The sequence below is a fragment of the Nannospalax galili genome, unplaced genomic scaffold (genome assembly GCF_000622305.1).
Source record: "Nannospalax galili isolate Female #2095 unplaced genomic scaffold, S.galili_v1.0 scaffold95, whole genome shotgun sequence".
NCBI lineage: Eukaryota > Metazoa > Chordata > Mammalia > Rodentia > Spalacidae > Nannospalax > Nannospalax galili.
Genome location: NW_008342393.1, coordinates 9,623,534 through 9,642,850, shown reverse-complemented (window position 1 = coordinate 9,642,850; position 19,317 = coordinate 9,623,534). Strand labels below are relative to the sequence as shown.

The following is a 19,317-nucleotide window of genomic DNA, read 5'->3' as shown; positions in this document are numbered from 1 at the left end:
CTCCCTGTAGCCCCAGCTGTCCTGGAACTCACTATGTAGACCAGGCTGGTCTTGAACTCACAGAGATCTGCCTGCCTTTGCCTCCCGAGTGCTGGGATTAAAGGCGTGTGCCACCACACCTGGTCAATTTAATACATTCTTAATGTATAATGTATATAGATATGTAAATTTTAGTTACTGATGTTACATAAATTGGCTACAAAAACTAAGATTTGATATGCATTCTGTAGCTAGTATTGCTTAGAGTTGTGTTCAGGATACACAATATACTTTGAATTTGATGCTAATATTTCTAAATTGAAAATAATTATTGAATATATTTAAACAGAAGTAGCTTGAAAAGCGTGCTTAAAGACAAAGTATTCTAAAAAGCTGAAATTATTTTGTCAATGTGGAAACAAATATTAAAATTTGGTATCTAATTCAGTTATTCAATACTTTTAAAGTAAGTTTGGAACAATTTGGGCATGTGAATCTATGTCTTGATGTAAATTTTATTATATTAAAACACAGATCCAGGGACTAGAGAGATGCCTAAGCAATTAAGAGCACTGGATGCTCTTATAGAGGACGCAGGTTTGGTTCCAGCACCCACACAGTGGCTAACAACCTTCCATAACTCCAGTTCCAGGTGATCCGACACCTTCATCTGACCTCTGTGGGCACTGCACAACCTGGGTACACTTTACATACTTGCAAGCAATACACTCACACATATAAAATAATAAATAGAATATTAAATTCCCCCCAGATCCAGTATTTCCACTGATAATTTGGTGTAACAAAAGTACAGTGTGAAAAATTACTATAAAATATATCAATAAAATTTTAATATTGTATGCTAAAATATTCTAAATGTAACAGATTAAATAAAACATTTAATTTTACTGTTTCTTTTTGCTACTACAAAATTTAACAACACATAAATGGCTTTTATATTTTTATTGGCAGCTGCTGTCCTACATCATTACAACTTTTTATTTGATCTTTATTCAATTTGATGTCAAATTAATCTTACACTCTGTTCCTTCTTCTATTTTCCAAATATTTGAGTGCTTACTCTGTGACAGCTGTTTGTATGATTGAAATCAGAGGTAGATGCTCTCATGAAACATTCTCTACTTGGGAGATTAAGAAAATGGGGCAAAAAAAAAGCCCAACAAGTACATTGTAAAAGATGATGGAAAGCGGTTAGGGATACCCCAAACTCCTCCACCCACAGTGAGGAGTACAGTGTTCTGGGGGATGCTACAGGAAGACCAGTGAGTTTCGAGGAAGTGGAGCAGAGCAGTGCTGCTGTGGACACAGCAGAGTGGAGGTGAGAAAAGCAGGAGGCAAAGACAGTGGGGCTGGTGGAGCAAGAGGATGCAGGCAGATGGCAGACCACGGAGGACTCCTCATCAGCTTTGATGTTCACTTGACGTGTGTTTGTAACATTTAAAAAAATATTTTAATTGAGTTTTTGTGCATTTCATACAATAGTTCTTAAACGAATTTACCTCCCACCCCCACCAGATTTCAGGTATTCTGTCATATATGTTAAGTCCTATCTGGTCAAGCATTTGTACCCAGATGTCCTTTGGTGCAAGTTCATCCACTGGAGTCTAGTCAGTCTATCTAGAGGTCTTAAAGAAGATCTACTCTAACATTTTTTTTTTTTTACTGGATAAGATGGAAAGACCTAGAGGTCTACATTAAGTTCTTAAGAAGACACTTCTGGCTGCTGTGTTCAGGCTAGAATATGCAGGGACAGGGCAAGAGCAGAAGTGGGCTCTAGAAGGAGGCGGACACTAACAGGCAGTTGATGGTGCCCCCTACCAGTGAGGGCCACAGAAAAGAGTGGTAAAATACTGTAATTAAGAAGATACAGTTGACCTCAAATTCTGTAGGGTCAACAAGTTGGGCATGGAGTGAAAAAGAAAGAGTATGATGGATTAAAGGTGGAACAAATTGTTAGATTTTTCCCTCTTGTCAAAAACCTCTGAGAGCAGTCTATTGTTGAAAACTGTAGATTGACATTCAACTGCCTACATGCTTTGGCCTCAAAATATCAACTAAATGTCATTTCCTGATCTTTTCATCTCTATGTCTCCCTTATGTTCCTGGCCCTTTAATCATTAGGGTGATGGAGATACAAGAATATCTACTGTTTCCCAAGGCCCACTTAATACATTGCTGACAAGAAGTCTCCACTTAAACTCTGAAGTCCTATGGATACATTATAGGGAAGACATTAATAGTACTTTATTAGACATGAAGGCACAAACATTATTTATACAATGACATACAAGAATGGACCTGGCTCTAAAGACATGCCTTTCCATTTTATGACAGGATTCTTATGCTGTTTACTCTCCCTGGAGTGTTCTCTTTCTATGCCTGCCTCAGCTCATACCCTACCCTATGTATGAGAAATTCCCAAATCCCTCAGCCACAATTACATTTCTCCTCTAAATTAAGTGTTTAAAACTAATGCTTTAAATCTTTCCATATTCCTTCTTTGATGACTGATAACACTCATAATGTTAACAAGGGCTTCCTGTGGGTGATCCAGCATACACTCTGTATGCTACCTCACTCAATTCTTTTGATATTCTTGGGAAGGATCCTATTATTAAACCAAGGCTTACAAAAGTGAAGCAGCTTGCTGCAAGTCAGAAGCTGGCATGAGGAAGGGTTGGTGTGGATCTACTCAGCCTAACACTGTCAAGCTTCGAGCCTTTCATCTACCCCATCCTTCTGCTAGTTCATTCTTCATCATTCATGCTGTTCATGCTCATGTTCATCTCCACGGCATTTCCCCTGTTGAACCATACTCAATTCTGATACAGATTATTTATTAATGCAGACTTGACCTCTCCTAAAAGAAGAAAAATCATCCCGTCAGGGAAATAGAGGAGGGCCTCATGTGGAAAGAGTTGGTATTGCTAGAAAAAGAAAGCACACTACTTTTTTCTTTTTTTTCCTTTTTTTTTAAACTTTGATGTTTTATGTAAGTCCTTAATGCTATGATTGCATCAAACATGGCTATAATTCTACAGCTAATGTGCTCCAAGAATTGAAAAGGAACCATTAACTAAAGGCAGCAAAGGATCTCCTAATTTATTTTACACATAAAATTTAACTGGAAGACATAAATTCCACTTTCAGGACACAAAGAAACACTACAATATGAACAACCTGCAGATGTAGGTAGTGGAGATGGAGAAGTAAAAGAACTTAAAAGGCTCATCAAAAAGGTATAAATTTATTTGATAAAGGGTCTAGCCAGGCATGGTGTCTTAGGGCTTCAATTGCAACCCACAGGAGGCAGAGGTAGGCTGATCTCTAGGAGACTGAGGCCAACCTGTAACCTGGTCTACCTACATAGCAAGTTCCAGGCCAACTGGGGCTACAGGAAAACCTGTCTCAAAGAAACAAACAAACACTAATAATAAAAAAAAAAAACCAAAAATCAAACAAGCAAAGGTTGAGTGATATGGTTCAGCATGTCAAGGTGCATCACCAAGTCTGATGACCTGAGCTGACCCCAAGGACCCAAATGATGAAAGGAGAAAACCAGCTCTCCTAAGTTAGTTGTATTCTGACCTCCATATGCACGCCCCACCCTCCAAAAATAAGGCACATCAGAAAGGTATAAATTTATTTGAGAAAGTAAGGGTCTAGCCAGGCATGATGTCTTGGGGCTTCAATTCCAACCCACAGGAGGCAGAGGTAGGCGGATCTCTAGGAGACTGAGGCCAACCTGGAACCCGGTCCAGGTGTGCACCCTATTACAGGTGTGTACCCCCACCTGGCTCGACCCTTGTTTTATTGAATAATTTTATACCTTTTCAAAGGTATAAAAATAAGGGTTTGGGAGGCTGAGCCAGGAGGACTACAATGAGTCTGGGGCTAGCACAGGCTACAGTGTGAGACTGCCTCAAACAAAAAAGTCTGAAAAATATGGCTGAACAATGGAAGACTTTAAAAACATTTTTATATAGAAATAATTTCAAATATATATTTATAAGTATAAAAAACATTATAAAGAAAAATCTCATATCCTTCACCCAGATTTACCTAATGGACCCGATTCAGCCTTTTGCCAACATATTCATGAATAAAAAACAGGGTATCCTTATAAAGCACTGACAGTCAAAAGCTGTTGCTAAGATTTTGCATATTCTCAATCTCTCTCTCTCTATATATATATATACCTATAAATATAAATATATGCACACATGTATACTATGTGCATATACTACACATACATGTACATATTTTTCTTAATCTTTTGAAGATAAATTACATATACCATAGCCTTGATTTTTGGTTGTCTTTTTAAAAATATTTTTATTTAATATTTTTATTTTTATGTGTATGAGTGCATTGTCTGCATGTATGTGAGAGCACCCATGTCATGCAATGCCATGGAGGTCAGAAGAGGGCGTTGGATTCCCCTGGAACTAGAGTTAAGGATGGTTCATAGCTGCCATGTGGGTGCTGGGAATTGAACCCGGGTCCTCTGCAAGAGCAGTCAGTGCTCTTGTTGTTGTCTTTTTAAGACAGGGTCTCCCTGTAGCCCCAGCTGGCCTGGAAGTCACCATGAAGACCAGGCCTGCCTTGAACTCACAGAGACCCTGCTTCTGCCTCCGCCTCCCATGTGCTGGGATTACAGGTGTGCACCCTCACCTGGCTTGACCCTTGTTTTATTGAATAATTTTATACCTTTTCAAAGTACATCAATGTTTCCCAATAATGGTACTACCATATATAACTATAGTTTAGTTAGGAGTCTAAAATCCAGTTCAGAACTTTCATCTATCTGATGTATATTCCAGGTTTGTCAAATCACCCAGTAATGTCCTTCATAATATTCCCTCCACTCCAGTGCTGGATCTGGCCAGGGGACAGGTATTCTATTTAGACCTCATGTCTCTTTAACTTCTCTTAATGTCAAGCATTGTATCCTGTTAGGTTCCACAGCTCCAAATAACAGAAACCACACACATGCAGACCTTGCCAGATGCTTCCCCAAAGTTAGACTCAGGTTAATACATTCTCAGTCAGAATGCCACACAGGTGACACTGTGTCCTTTCAGGGTGTCACATTTTGAAGGCACGTGATGACTTCTTCACCAGTAAAGACAACTTTTAGCATCAAACTGTTTTCTCAATTTTCCACTGCATAATTACTATTTCTCCTTTATAATTAGCAGTGGTTTACAGTTACTTTTAAACCACGTAAATATGTAGATATCTTGTTCTTCATTAAAATTTCCTCCTAAACTTAGCATCTTAATTTGTCCTTAATTCAATCTTTACTAAAACAAATTCAAAATGCTTCTTTGTAAATGTAGCAGCTTCTCTGCTGTTACAAGTCAGCAGTCCACATTCACCATGAGCCAGAGCTCATCTATTAGATAATCTAATTATAAATGGTATGGGTTCCTGAGTTACTATTATTCAATGATGCATCATTTATGACTGTGATTAATGACTCAGTACTCCAGTTCATCCAGATTTAGGGATGGAAGCTCTTGTTGATGGGCCTCTGTCAATCTCAACACTTTCTTATTTTCTGGGTTAAGTTGTTCCAGGCTGTCTTAGTCTGTTTCTTCATTGCTATGACGAAATACTCTGACCAATACCAACTTGGGGAGGAAAGGGTTTATTCAACTTACATCTCCCAGGTCACAGTTCATCAGGGAGCCCAAGGCAGGAACTCAGGGCAGGAACCTGGAGGCAGGAGCTGGAGCACAGGCCGGCTTGCTCCCCTGGTCCCTGCTCAGCCTGCTTTCTTATGCAACACAGGCCCACCTGGCCTAGGGGTGGCACCACCCACAGTGGGCTGGGCCCTCCCACATCACTAATCAAGAAGATGCCCCTAGACGTGGCCACAGGCCAGTCCAATAGAGGCAATTCCCCAACTGAAGCTCCCTCAACCCAGGTGTGTCAAGTTGACACTAAAGCTATCCAGCACACAGGCTCATCACGTATTTACCTCCAGGCCCTGCAACCAGTGATATGTGCGGGTGGCGCGTGCATGCATGCGTGTGTGAGTGTGTTTCTGGACACAGGCTATGTGCTTATTAGATTCCAGTCTTCCAGTTCTGGAAAATTTTCTTGGATGATAGCTCTAAGATTTGGTGTCCAGTTGTTTTGACTAGTTTCTTCAAGAAAATCTTCGTTTTCATGAACTTCAACATATTTCTAGTTGGTACTTGGCAATTAAATTTTCATTTCTGATATTTACTAAATTTTAGCAAGTTTCATTTTATTTTTGCTGATTTTTAATTTCTACTCGTCTTTAAAAATTGTTTTATTACATTTATTTATGCATTTGTTTTAGTGTGTGTGTGTGCATGTGTGGTGTGTGTGGTGTGTGTGTAAGTGGTGTGGTGTGTGTGTGGTGTGGTGTGTGTGTGTGCATGTGTGGTGTGTGTGGCGTGTATGTGGTGTGGTGTATGTGGTGTGGTGTGTGGTGTGTGTGTGTGTGTGTGTGTGTGTGTGGTGTGCATGTGCCACAGCACCTATGTGGTAGTCAGAGGACACCTTGGAGAAGTTTGTTTTCTTTCTACCATACAGGGTGAGTCCTGGGGATCAAACCCAGGCTTGCAGGCAAGTCCCTTTACCCACTGGACCATCTCACCAGCTGTTATCTTGTCATTTAAAAAATTTCAGACTTGAGGCATGATTTTCTTGGCCTCAGATACTGAAGAAAGCCAGCTGAATTTGGAGTGTTTATTACAGCTCTTTTTAACTCTGTAGTTCAAATTTTTATCAGGACAAAATGTTTAAATCACAATGTTTGATTTGTGGAGTTGTTTGGTAATGAAGGGGAATTATTTTTCTGCTTTTAGAAGTTATTTCATAGTGGGCTGAAGAGATGGTTCAGTGGTTAAAAGCACTGGCTGCTCTTGCAGAGTATCCAGGCTCCGTTCCTAGCACCTACATGGTGACTAAAAACTGTCAGTGACCCTAGTTCCAGGGGATCTGATGCCCTCTTTTGGCCTCCGTGGACATTGCACACACTAGGGCATTTACACATATGCAGGCAAAATACTCATACACATAAAATAAGTAAAATCTTCAAAAATAAAAATAAAAATAATCATAGAGAGGTCTGGGATCAGATGCCTCTTCTGAGCAGGCGATTTATCGATCATATTACTGACAGTTATTGGGCGGGGGCAGAGGGATATGTTTTCTCTCCTTCTAGGGCCCTTAATTTCTTTCCTGCTATTTTCACCTTCCTGTCACTGGCTAGTCTCCAAGGCACTGCCCCTCTTCCCTTTACCCGACTCTTTCCCAGGAGCAGAGGCCCTTGGAGGCTGCTCCCTGCTGGATGCATGGCCTTTTCAGTCCTTCAGGCGAAGCTGAGAGCGGTCACGGCCCACTGCTGCTCAGGGCTCAGCATTCATTCTGCACTTGCTTCTGCCGGGGCTCATTTCACGTACACTGCACCGCTTTCTTGTTTCCCTCTACCTTTCTCAGAGGCTTGGAAGCACTTCTTTCTCTTGGTACCCGGTTTCGGTTTCAGTAGCAGGTGAGCGGCAGGCGTTTCCCTGGACAGTCTTACTCTATATGCACTTTGAAGGTTTGGGTCAGTCTTTGTCACAGTCATGTGGAAGGTGTGAGTCCTACATGGCTCTGCTTGCTTTCCTGATCAATTTTACATGTGCTGTGAGCACAGCTTAGAGGTTAAAAAATCAAGCAGTGAGCATGATCTTTATCAGGGCTCGCTTAACTCAGTATCTTTATTTCCATTTAATCTGCAGTTTGTGCTTTTACTTCCTGATACTGCTGTTTGTTTTGTTTTGATCTACCTCCAATTTGTTGAAGATAATGCAAAGTGAAAATAAAATTTTAAGTTTTTTATTAACAAGTAAATGTAAAAAGTGCTCTGTTTCAGAATTTGGAAGAGGAGCACTGTTTTTTTTTTTTTTAATTTTCTTTAGTAAAATCTTGAAGTATGAATAACAAAAAAAAAAAGAAAGAAAAAGAAAAGGGGAACTGAATAGAAAGAAAAAGAATAGAAAAGCAGATATTGGTCTTTTTGGCTAGTGGAAGCCATTTCAAAGAGGAGTTTCAAAGTCTGCTTGAGTAATGGAGCAGGACTCCAGTGGGGGAATGAGTGCCAAGCGACTGCTTTTCAGAGCTCTGCATTTTCTCCTGTGTTGTTTGCGGCAACAAACGCTATAAGATGATCAAGTGTCACTGCTTTGAAGTTTACCTCACACACCGTCATACACAGAGGAAGATACACACTTCACAGACACGTGCACACCATAGTCACATACATGCCTTACAGACATGTGCACACATACACACACACACACACACACACACACACACTCAACGTGCGCTCACCTGTCTCATGGTCTGGAGCTCTTCTGTTAGTTGTTTCCTTTGCTTCTCTGATTCAGTTAATTTTTCCTGTGTTTAAAAAACACTGAATTAGTAGCTTGTCATGATGATACCAAGTCTGATGTTTAGTCCTCTGTTTCAAAGTTTATTCCCCAAATATCAAATTGCTAACATTTCCAAATGTATTTTCTGCCATGTTTCTGCTTTTACATATATAATTCCTTAGGAGTTAGTCATCTAAAGTATATCTGTGGTGAAAACATCTTTTATTACCTCAACTTAATAAGATGTCAAAATCTGAAACCCAAAAGAAGTCAATCAGGATCAAAATGGGAATTTGGGGTGACAGCTATCATTATCAAAGAGCTTTGAAATGGAAGAACATTATTATTCTGAATTAAGATGTAAAATCTAGTAATACTAAAAGGGAGTAAGACTGGGTTAACCACTACTTTAATAATTTAATTCGGGCTCATTCTTGAAAAATTATCCATCAAAAGGACATGACTATGGCGAAAACATGAAATATGTAGTTGACTATGATATAAAGATAAAATATTATCATTTTTGAACCTAAAATTAAGCCAAGTATACACCATAAATTTTTTTAAATAGTCTAATCAAAATAGTAATTTAGGAGCCACTTTATTGCAAACTTGAGAAGAACAACTTGAACCTTAAACTGGGTGGTAAAGATGTGTGGCAACAGTACGATGTTTATAGGAGGGAAAATCTGATTTCTGGAATAGGTCAGCTCGTTCTGGTCTAGGAGGTGAAATGAAGGTAAGTGATGATGAATATAAGAGAGCAATCTAATGACTGCCACAGAGCCTGCTGTTCCTGTGCCTCTACGCTCTGGAAGTCACCTTCACTCTGGGTTTGGTGCATCTGTAAAGGGGAAATACACTTATTTTCATTTCTCTTTGCAAACAGGAACAGTGTGAATTCTGAAGAAAGACTTTGGGTTAAGCAGATTCCATGGTACTACTGAAAATCATTTATGCAAAGTAAAAATTAGCCATAAGTCCAAATTATCTTACCTTGCATTCAGCTTTATTTGCCTCAAATGAGACAGAAAGACTAGAACTGTCATAGTGGCCGGGCATTTCTATACTCTATGATCTTCATTTAGCAAGCGTTTTTTTTTCTCTCTCTCTCTCTTTCTCTCTCTCTCTCTCTCTCTCTCTCTCTCTCTCCAGCTCTCTCTCTCTCTCTCTCTCTCTCTCTCTCTCTCTCTCTCTCCATACCTATAGTAAACAGACAGTACTTCAGGGAAAATACTTACTGCTTGATATACTATTCTATACAACTGTTTTAAATGGCTCTCAGAGTAACATTTGCTTGCAGAAGAAATTGAAACATGGAGTCTCTCTACCTGACTTCAGGTTTTGCCTCATTAGAATTGGCTCAGTTATATTCACGAGCCTGAAATGCGATCTTGACTGAATGACTCCTCAGGGCCCTTGCTTAAATGTTACACAGGAACAGATTACACAGTTTTGAATTACAATTCTAGCAATTAATTGACATTCAAAAAACAAAGACAAAATGTAAGGATATGCAAAAGGTACAAGGACTTGTGAGGATTCTGACAGATGGTAATGTTTTGTGTGGAGAAGAATCACACAGAAATGCTGTCCTACCAACTGGCCAACATTATAGGATTTCTCCAAGAGAATAAGGAAAAACTACATCAATTAATTTTTTAAGTTAATTATATATTTTCTATCTAAATTTTCATTACATCAAATGGTGGGAGGAGCAGTTTTGGAGACGTAACACATACCTGTAACTGTGGAAAGAGCATATATAGGAAGGAATATGGATCAGCCAAGCCTTTTGAAAGGAAATTTACTGTGTACTTACAGAACTGCCCACAGACACATCCACTAAGTTACTGAAAATGGAGTTACTGTTTTTAAGATTTATTTTTATTTTCATTTATGTGTCTGTATGAGTCTGCCAAGTGTTCTCAGGTGCCCTTGGAGGCCAGAAGACGGTGTCACATCCCTTGGAGCTAGAGTTATAGGAGGTTTGATCTGTCTGATGGAGGTGCTAAGAACTTAACATGGGTCCTCTGGAAGCGTGGCAAGTGCTCTTAACTGCTCAGCCATCTCTCTTGTCCCTGGATTTATTTTAATAATGAAAAGCTGGAAATAACCTAAGTATATAAACAGAGAACTGGGTAACTAACCTACAACAGAATGTGTCAATGCACAGGATGTTTGTTCAGAAAAATATGGTAGATCTGTGGTAAAAGCTGCCAAAGATTCAACTCTAACACAGGGAGATAGCTGTAAAAAAAGTGAAGCCACAAGAAGCAATTTATGCAAGAGTTCGCACACATATACTTCCCTTTAACTGTTGAGAGAATTAGTTTTTTAGAGCATTTTAGGGTTAGGGTAAACCTGAGAGGAAGGCATGGTGGGTTCCCATATGTCATTGAACCCTATACACATGCATTTAGTTTTTAAGATAAGATTGACTGGGATGTCTTCAAAAACTTTCTGGAAGGACAAGCAAGAAATTTTTAATGCTAGCATCCTCTAAAGACTGGAATTATACAGCTAAGGTAGAAAGAAAATAGTTCTTTTTGCATAAAGAATTTATATTAATAAAACTAACAAGACTATCACTTCACAAAATAATTTTAAAGTACATTTTTTAAGGCAAGATCTCACTATGTAGCCTTAGCTGGTCTGGAATTCGCTATGTAGACCAGGCTGGCCTTGAACTCACAGACATCTGTCTGCCTGCCTCTGCCTCCCAAGTGCTAGGATTAAAACTCTGTGCCACCACATCCAGCAAAAATAGTTTCTGTGGCAAACTGGTGGTAAACAAAGAGTTATGTTACTTTTCGTGGAAAATAAAATGGCTTCCTGTAAAAATTAAGATTTAACTTTTATTGAAAAGAGAATGAGCCTGGCATGGTAGCACATTCCTTTATAGTTACCCCCAAACTCTAAGCTCCTCATTCAAGGTACCACATTTAAGTGATAAGGTGAACTTTATGCTTTTCTCTTTCAACCTCTCTTCACTCTGCTTGTGGTGGCTGACCCTGTTAGTGACAGCGCTCCATCTGGCCTCTATGTAAGGGTAAGGGACTACCTTTCTTCCTTATGGGAGACTCCTTCACTCTCAATGTGTGGCACAATGACGGAGACAGTAGGCAGGTGGATCTCTGTGAGATCAAGGCCAGCCTTGTCTAGTAGCAACTTCCAGAGCAGCTGGGGCTACAGAGAGACAATGTCTCAAAAAACAGCAACAACAACAAAAGAAATTATACAGAGAATCAAAGTGCTATAGTATATTTGGGGCATATGTGTGTTGTTCTTCTATTAAAACATATTGCCTTGATTTTCAAATTACTCTAGCAAAATACAATGTCCCTCAAACATGGCCTGCGCCTGGAAAAAAAGTATTTTTGATGAACATCAGAGGATCCCAAGTTGGCATAGCTTCCTTTCTTGGCTCCTAAGTAAATTCTGCTGTTGTCAACAACATGAGAACAGGAAAGGATTAAGAAGCAGCCAGATCATAAGGTAAGAGCAAAACCAACTGCATACACTAAATCTTATATGGCTATGAAATAAAATAAGTGCACTGGGGCTGGAAAGTTGATTCACAGGTTAAGAGCACTGGCTGCTCTTGCAGAGGACCTGGGTGTGGTTCCCAGCATCCATATGGCAGCTAACAACCGTCTGTAACTCCAGTCCAGGGGATCCAACATTTTCTTTCGGACTTCTGGACACCAGGCACTCACGTGGTGCTCTTATATACATGCAGACCAAACACTCATATATAAATTAATAAAATCTGAAATATAACTTTAAAAAAGTATGTGAACTAAAAGATTAACTCTCTAAAGGCAATTAAGACTGTTTTGATCCTATTTGATGCTAACATACTTCCACTGAAAACAAAACAAAGCCTCAATATTTCAGACTGCAATATAGGATTATTTTTTTTTCTTTTGCAAAGAAAATATAAGGATGCCAAACTGCAGGTTACCTTGAGCATATGCACTTCTTCTAAAGCATCATTCCTTTCTCGTTTAAGTTGTTCCAGTTCATCTGCTTCGAAAGACTCACAGGGAAGAAGCTGTCAACATTAAAACATAAAAAGTTATGTTATCAGATACAAATTTTGAGACCCAGCCTTTTGACTATTCCTATACTATCCTATTCCGTGATAAAATTCAGATTTTACTAAGAGTTGTTTGATTACAGACAGGAGAATATTAAAGTATGGGGCAATCTCACCCATTTAGGCTTAATATTATACTGTTGTTATCTAGAATTTATATGATTAAAAGACAGATGTACTCCTGATAGCTTTATGATTCTTATTTTAGTATGATTTTCCTAGAAAGTCCAAATTCTGTAACTGTGTTTGAAATCTCCAGTAGACATTAGGAGTTATCAAACACAAACCTTCCACCTAGACATTCCCAAAGTGGATAGAATGCTACACATTATCAATGAGGATGATTTATATGAGCATAGAAATTGTATTTATGAATTGTGAATCTTGTTTTCAGTGAATGGGAAGTAATGCGACAGCCTGGTGGCTTGAAAAGACTTCTACACAGGAACTGGATTAAAGATTGTTTTAATAACAGTCACAAGCAAATAACAGAAACAGCAGATGAATATTTTTCATGTCATGTGATCATTTTGAACATCAACTACACAGTTAAAAACTGACAGTCTAAACAGATAAAACCCAAGTCTAACTACAGACATCTTCTACAAAGAAGCCACAATAGCCAAGAAAGAAGTAGTACAGGCAGCACCACTTAAAGGATTAAGTGGAGAAAAGGATTGCTCTATTAGCAAGCTTAAAGCAGGGCCCTTTAAATAGGAGACACAAATGCAGGAAGGATAGTAAAAACTATGAATGATACCATGGAATACACACAACAAACTGGTATTTGCTCTGCAAACCCAAGAAAAATAGAAGTGGCAGTTATTGTTAATGTGTGGGAAGAAACTTGCCCCCCTAAACCCTGTTGGGTCCTTTCTCTCCCCCAGCATTGGTACTGGGTGTGTAGAGTCATTATCTATATTTAACTGCTCGTATTCTTTGTTTAATGTATATTTTATTGAATTTTGTGCATTTCATACAATCAATCTTATCATATTTAGCCTCCCAACCCCAGGATTTCATGTATTCTGCTATATATGTTAAGGTCTATCTGGTCAAGCTTTTGTACCCAAATGTCACTCACTGCAGGTTCATCCACTGGAGCCTAGTCAGTCTATCACTCCCTTAAAGGTCAACTCTCTCTCACCCAGCAGCAATCAGTTGCTAATCGTTCCTCGGCTAAGGTTGAGGCCTCATGCCCACTTCCCCAGTTCTACTGTTTTTTGTCTGACTGAATCTGCATTGGTTTTACGCATGCTGTCACCACTGCTGCAAGTTCACATGAGCAAGTTCCCAAAGGCATGGAAGACTTTGCTTCCTTATGTTCACGCACCTTCCCTGGCTCTTACAGTCTTTCCACCCTCACTTCCACAATGGTTGCTGAGCCACGGGGTTATTACAGGAGTCCTATCCAGAGACACGCACTCTGCAGTCTCTTGTTCTCTACACCTTGGCCAGCTGTGCCTTCTGTGTGCATTGCACTCTGCTGCATGAAGCTTCCCTGGTGAGAGCTGAGGTATTTTTCTCGGATACACCAATCTCTCAGAAGTACTCAGTGAAACACTTGTGAGAATTCGTCCCCACATTGTTTTATTTTGAAAACAATCTTCAACTATAGCACTGTTTTCCAAAGATTGTTCCAGTTGATATAAACTAATTTTGTGTAAAAGTAAAACTGAGTGGCACTGATGGCAGTAATGGTATATGATTTAGAAAACAAAAACTTTCCTTCACAGCTACAACATTGTTTTTGAAAAATGTGTATGAGTGTTTTGCCTGCAAGTATGTAAGTGCACTCATGAGTGCATTGACCAGAGGTCAGAAGAGGGCATCAGGATCCACAGAACTGGAGTTACGGAGTGTGGTAAGCCACCACATGAGTGCTGGGATTCAAACCTGAGTCCTCTGCAAGAGCAGCCAGTGCTCTTAACTGTGGAGCCATCTCTCCAGCCCCAACATTCTTAATATGTTAAGGAACATGTGAATTTTAAACAAGGCTGATTAATTTCATGTCCTGTCCACTTCTTCTGTGATGTGGCTATACTACAAAACCCCACACTTCAACCTTAGTGACTCCATTATTTACTTTTTGTATTGCCTATGGAACAAAATGTCTACAAAGCGCAGTTATCATGTAGGAACACTGCTACCTGATATTCATATGGGCCCATTATAACTTCTTATTCTAAGAACTAAAGTTAAGAGGATTCAAAAGTTTAAATAAAATTTTAGATTATGGAACTATAAAAATCTATTGAGAAATCATGGCTTGGAATTTTAGGGATGTATTCATAAACTTTTGAGCTTAATATCACACGTAAAATAATTTACCTGGGGGAGACAAAGTACTAGTCCCAGAACAAACCATGATGAAAACATATTACAATCCCACTGCTGCTGTGGACCAATCAGCAGAAGCTACAGTTGTTACTTGTTAAGGCTTTGAAATGCCCCTTTGTGCCTGCTGAGTTTTAAAGGGTTTTAAGGTTAGTTTATTTATTTATTTAGTTTTTTATTTATGCGTTTGTGTACAAGCACATACGTGTCCCACAGCCTGCATGTGGAGATCAGAGGATTCCTTGTAAGGATGCCACTCCTTCTACCATGTAGATTCCGATGATCAAACTCAGTTTATCAGGCTTGGCAGCAAGAGCCTTTAACAGCTGAGCCATTTGACTGGCCCCGACTGTGTGTGTGTGTGTGTGTGTGTGTGTGTGTGTGTGTGTGTGTGCTCAAGTAAACTTCAATGAAGCAAGCAGCAAATGAAAAGAACTGTTGCTATTTAATACTGAAGAGTCCAGACAGATGCTTGATTTCCAGTCTATGTCCAACTCTTGAGGTTCCTTCTAACTACTACGTCTTGTCTGGCTCTCACAATATCCTTGGAACCTCTAAAACACTGCAAAGTTTGGTCAGCAACACTGAAAGATGTAGCTCCTCTGCTGTGCCCAGGTCCTTCTGGAGGTAGCAAGAACATTGCAGGCAGCTGGGCTGAACTGTTTGGGCGTGCTTCCCCTGCTCTGTTCCTCTACCATCATTTCAGTTGTTTTTAATTTATATCAACTATGGAGAGCTAGTGTCCCATCCACTACACTCCCCAAACTCAATACATCTCAGAGGAAAACCATAACCTGTGTTTAGTCTGGTTTTATTGCTAAGGCCTTCCATTAGGAACCAGTTCAGTTACCTGCTTTTCTTATAGAATTTGAGGCTATCACTCTATTCGCCTAAACTACTGTTTCTCTTTTTCTCATTCATTTCCCATGCTTATTCCTTCCACTTACAATGTTTGACCCCTTTCCGCTTACACCCATATTTCTAAAATGGTTAAGATTTCATAAATAAAACTGCTATCTGACAAAATAAGTGCCCTGCCAACTTCCATGTCTTTGTTACAGATGATATTGCTCAACATATTTCTTCAACTATTTTCTTCTCCAGGAACAGCCCACTGTCTTCATGTACTTTCTGAAAATTCAGACTGTGTCTAATGACTTTTTATTCCGATTTCTTAACTGGGAGATGGGTGTGCAGGTCCCTTAAGTGTCCCTTTTGTCTTCTTCATAAACTGTCATTACATTCACTGTCGCACTTCAGTTATGATTCTCCAGAAACCATCCCAGATCCCTCTCCTGGTGTGCAGTGAATTCCAATAGCTATGTGCACCTGGCAGTACCTTCCTCTTCCACTCTCTAAAGGGCACCTGTCGCCTCTTCTATAATTCCCCGAGGAAGGGTTTCCTCCTGTTTGCCTATCTACTGCTGTACCATCATTCACAACCATAATGATGAAAACCCAGGGGTGACCTTTACTCATTCCGCTCTCCCGTTTCTCACATCCGATGGTCAGCATGTCTCACTGGTGACACACTTGTTTGAGGTAAACATAGATCTGTCACTCTTTTCCTGTCCATTTTCCCCACACTCACTGTACTGTAATTCTTATCCTGTATGTGAATTTTCTCGATAATCCCCTCTTCTAGATTCTAACCCCAGTTTTACTCCTTTCCCACATAACTGACACACACAGCAACTCTTTCCAAAACATTTTGATAATGGCACAATTTTCTCATGGATTGTGGCCACTAAGTACAAAGCTATATATTTAGATTAGGCCTTTTAAGACCTAAAGTGTTACCCTCATGTGTATGATTATCTTTTTTTCTTGTTTTAAAGACTTCTCCCTGCTTACAATGACATTTAATCTTTTTTTGCTGCTGTTCCTTTTAATACTTTCATTGGTGATAGAGAGTGGGTAAGACAGGGCCTGTGTAGCCCAGATTGGTCTCAGCCTCTTAAGTGCTGGGAATACAAGTCTGCACCACTACTTCCAACTTCACCCTAAACTCCTTACCCACCTTTGAGCACAATGATTTCTGTCGTTTCAGTTAGCTTTGTTATAAACCTTGTCTGACTGTTCTAAGCTCTATTACTATTATGGCCTTATTATATAATGCACTTTGGAAAGCACAATTACTTGTCTACTTGACTTTTTAGTGCCCTATAAAGGGCAAGTTTTATCTATCTTAGTATTAACAGCATTTACCATGGTACCCACCACAATGTCATGGACACTGTACTTGTTCAGTATGTATCTGGTACAGATAGGTCTTCTGAGGTTATAGAGATTGCTATATTGCTAAACATAATGAAAAATACCATTTATATCCTGACCCAATGTTAGTGAAATATTACTCAGTCTCATTACACATACCTCATTTTGATATTTTCATTCTGTTAAATAGTGGCCTCAATAAGCTAAATTAAGAGCACAAATTGTGAAAAATCTATCTTATGGAAACTACAGGGTTCTTACAGCTATTTGAAGATAACCCATTCATGACACCTGAGTGACTGATACAGCCACCATACTACGATGGATACAGTCTGCTGCTAGGTTTGAGGTTCTGCTGAGTATGGATGTGTCTCCAACCTTGCTTTCCCCGTGTGTAACCTTGAGCTGGCAGCAGGTATGGCACTGTGTGAAATTTTTAATACAGAAATGAGTAGAATCACAGCAAGATAATTACATTTTGGGTTCTAAAAGCCATATCCTCCCAAATACAAGTTCTTTGTCAAATAAAAGTAGGACTAACTTATACTGACTCAGCAACTCCTACTTAACAAAGATAACAGCTAAGACTCTTATGAGTCCGAGAAAGTGAGGCACACAACAAGCTGAAGACAACACAGGTACGAGGTTCTGAACAGGTGAAACTGGTCTCTGTATGTGGTCAGAACAGCAGCTCCAATGTCAAGGGAGGAGTGAAGCTCATCGGGAACCTGTGTGAGAGACTGGAATGGTGATCTCACCTGAGATGCACAAAAGAAATTCATCAAGTTGTACCCTCATCATTATTATTCTTTGTGACATGTGCATTAAGCTTCAGTAAAAGTATTTTTAAGTTGGGTGTGGTGGTGTGTGCCTGCATTCCTAGCACAAAGGGTGAAGCAAGGAGGAACAAGAGTTCAAGGACAATTTGGGCACTGCACTCACTGCACTTACATACAGGCAAAAAATGAGTTTGAGGCCAGTCTGGGCTACCTGAGTTCTTGTCTCAAAGACCATGAAAATGGGGCTGGAGAGATGGCTCAGAAGTTAAGAGCACTTGCTGTTCTTCCAGAGGACCTGGATTCAGTTCCAGATAATAACCACCTCTAGCTCCAGTTCTAGGGGATCCAACACCCTCTTCTGATCTCCATGGGCACTGCACGACACAGGACACTTATATACATGCAGGCAATATACTCATACATTAAAAATGATAAATAAAATATTTTTAGAAATCCCATGAAAATAAGAATTTCATGAAACACCCTGAAAATGGACTTGGGGTCACTGGGTGCCTTATATGTTCTTCCTGATGTGGTCACATTGATTAAATCTCCTCTTTCTGCTTTACACACAAAAAAAGGAAGAAAAACACCAAACTATATCAGTCAAAATAAGGAGCACAAATGGACAGGACACAGACATCCTTAGCAAAATAATTATAAACTTGACTGTTTTTGTGAAAATGAGGTGGTTGAGGGGGTAGCTGCAGTGAAATTCCCCTCCTTCAGACTGTCAACATCACCCACCAACCCCATGTTTCAGAACAGACATCCCACTGCTTTCAAACTCAAAAACATTTGGAGAATCACACAATGAAAGAGTAACCTAGTTATTATTTGTTTTTGGTGAGCCATTTAACATGCAGCGATTTTCATAGTATTTAAAAAACTGCAGTACTTCTTCCACTCATGAATTTTAAAACCGAGTTTCTTATAGGCATTTTCCATCTTTATTTAATTATTTTTATTTTATGTGCATGAGTTTTTGCCTGTACATAGGTAAGTATACTCATGACTGCAATGCCTGTAGAGGCCAGAAGAGGCCAAGAGGTCCCCTGGAACTGGAGTTAAAGACAGTTGTTAGTTGCCACGTGGGTTCTCAGAATGGAACCTGGGTCCTCTGTAAAAGCAGCCAGTGCTCTTAACCACTGAGTCATCTCTCCAGTCATCTCTCCAATCCCACAGACCAATTTTTTAAAAAGTTGCTTCTTTTTTTAAAAAATTATTCCAAAGAGAGGCAATCTGTGGGGGAGGGGCTAAGGATATATAAGCTGAGAACACCATGAGGCACCTCTCTAGCCATTTTGGGCGGTTGTTGGAAAGTCGCATGATCTACATCTGAGTGTTGACATTCCAGTGTAGCCATAAATGGGTGGCGGGGGTGGGGGTTCCCACTCATCTGTAAATAAATCCCCAAATCCCCACCCTATGCTCTGTTAGCAAGCCCATTAAACTCATTAGGAGAAGAGAGAGCGAGAGCAAGAGG

The 19,317-nt window shown here is 39.6% G+C and overlaps 1 protein-coding gene across 4 annotated transcripts in view; it reads right to left on the bottom strand.

Moving 5' to 3' along the window:
- The window catches only part of Stxbp4 (syntaxin binding protein 4), a 177,926-nt gene that overhangs the window by 107,762 nt on the left and 50,847 nt on the right, over nt 1-19,317 (bottom strand). For all 4 annotated transcript variants that reach the window (XM_029566127.1, XM_008838424.3, XM_029566128.1 and 1 more), the window contains 2 exons: nt 12,364-12,453; nt 8,356-8,421 (listed from right to left, as the gene is read on the bottom strand). In XM_029566127.1, the coding sequence (XP_029421987.1) occupies nt 8,356-8,421; nt 12,364-12,453 (156 nt within the window). The remainder of the gene's footprint in view (nt 1-8,355; nt 8,422-12,363; nt 12,454-19,317) is intronic.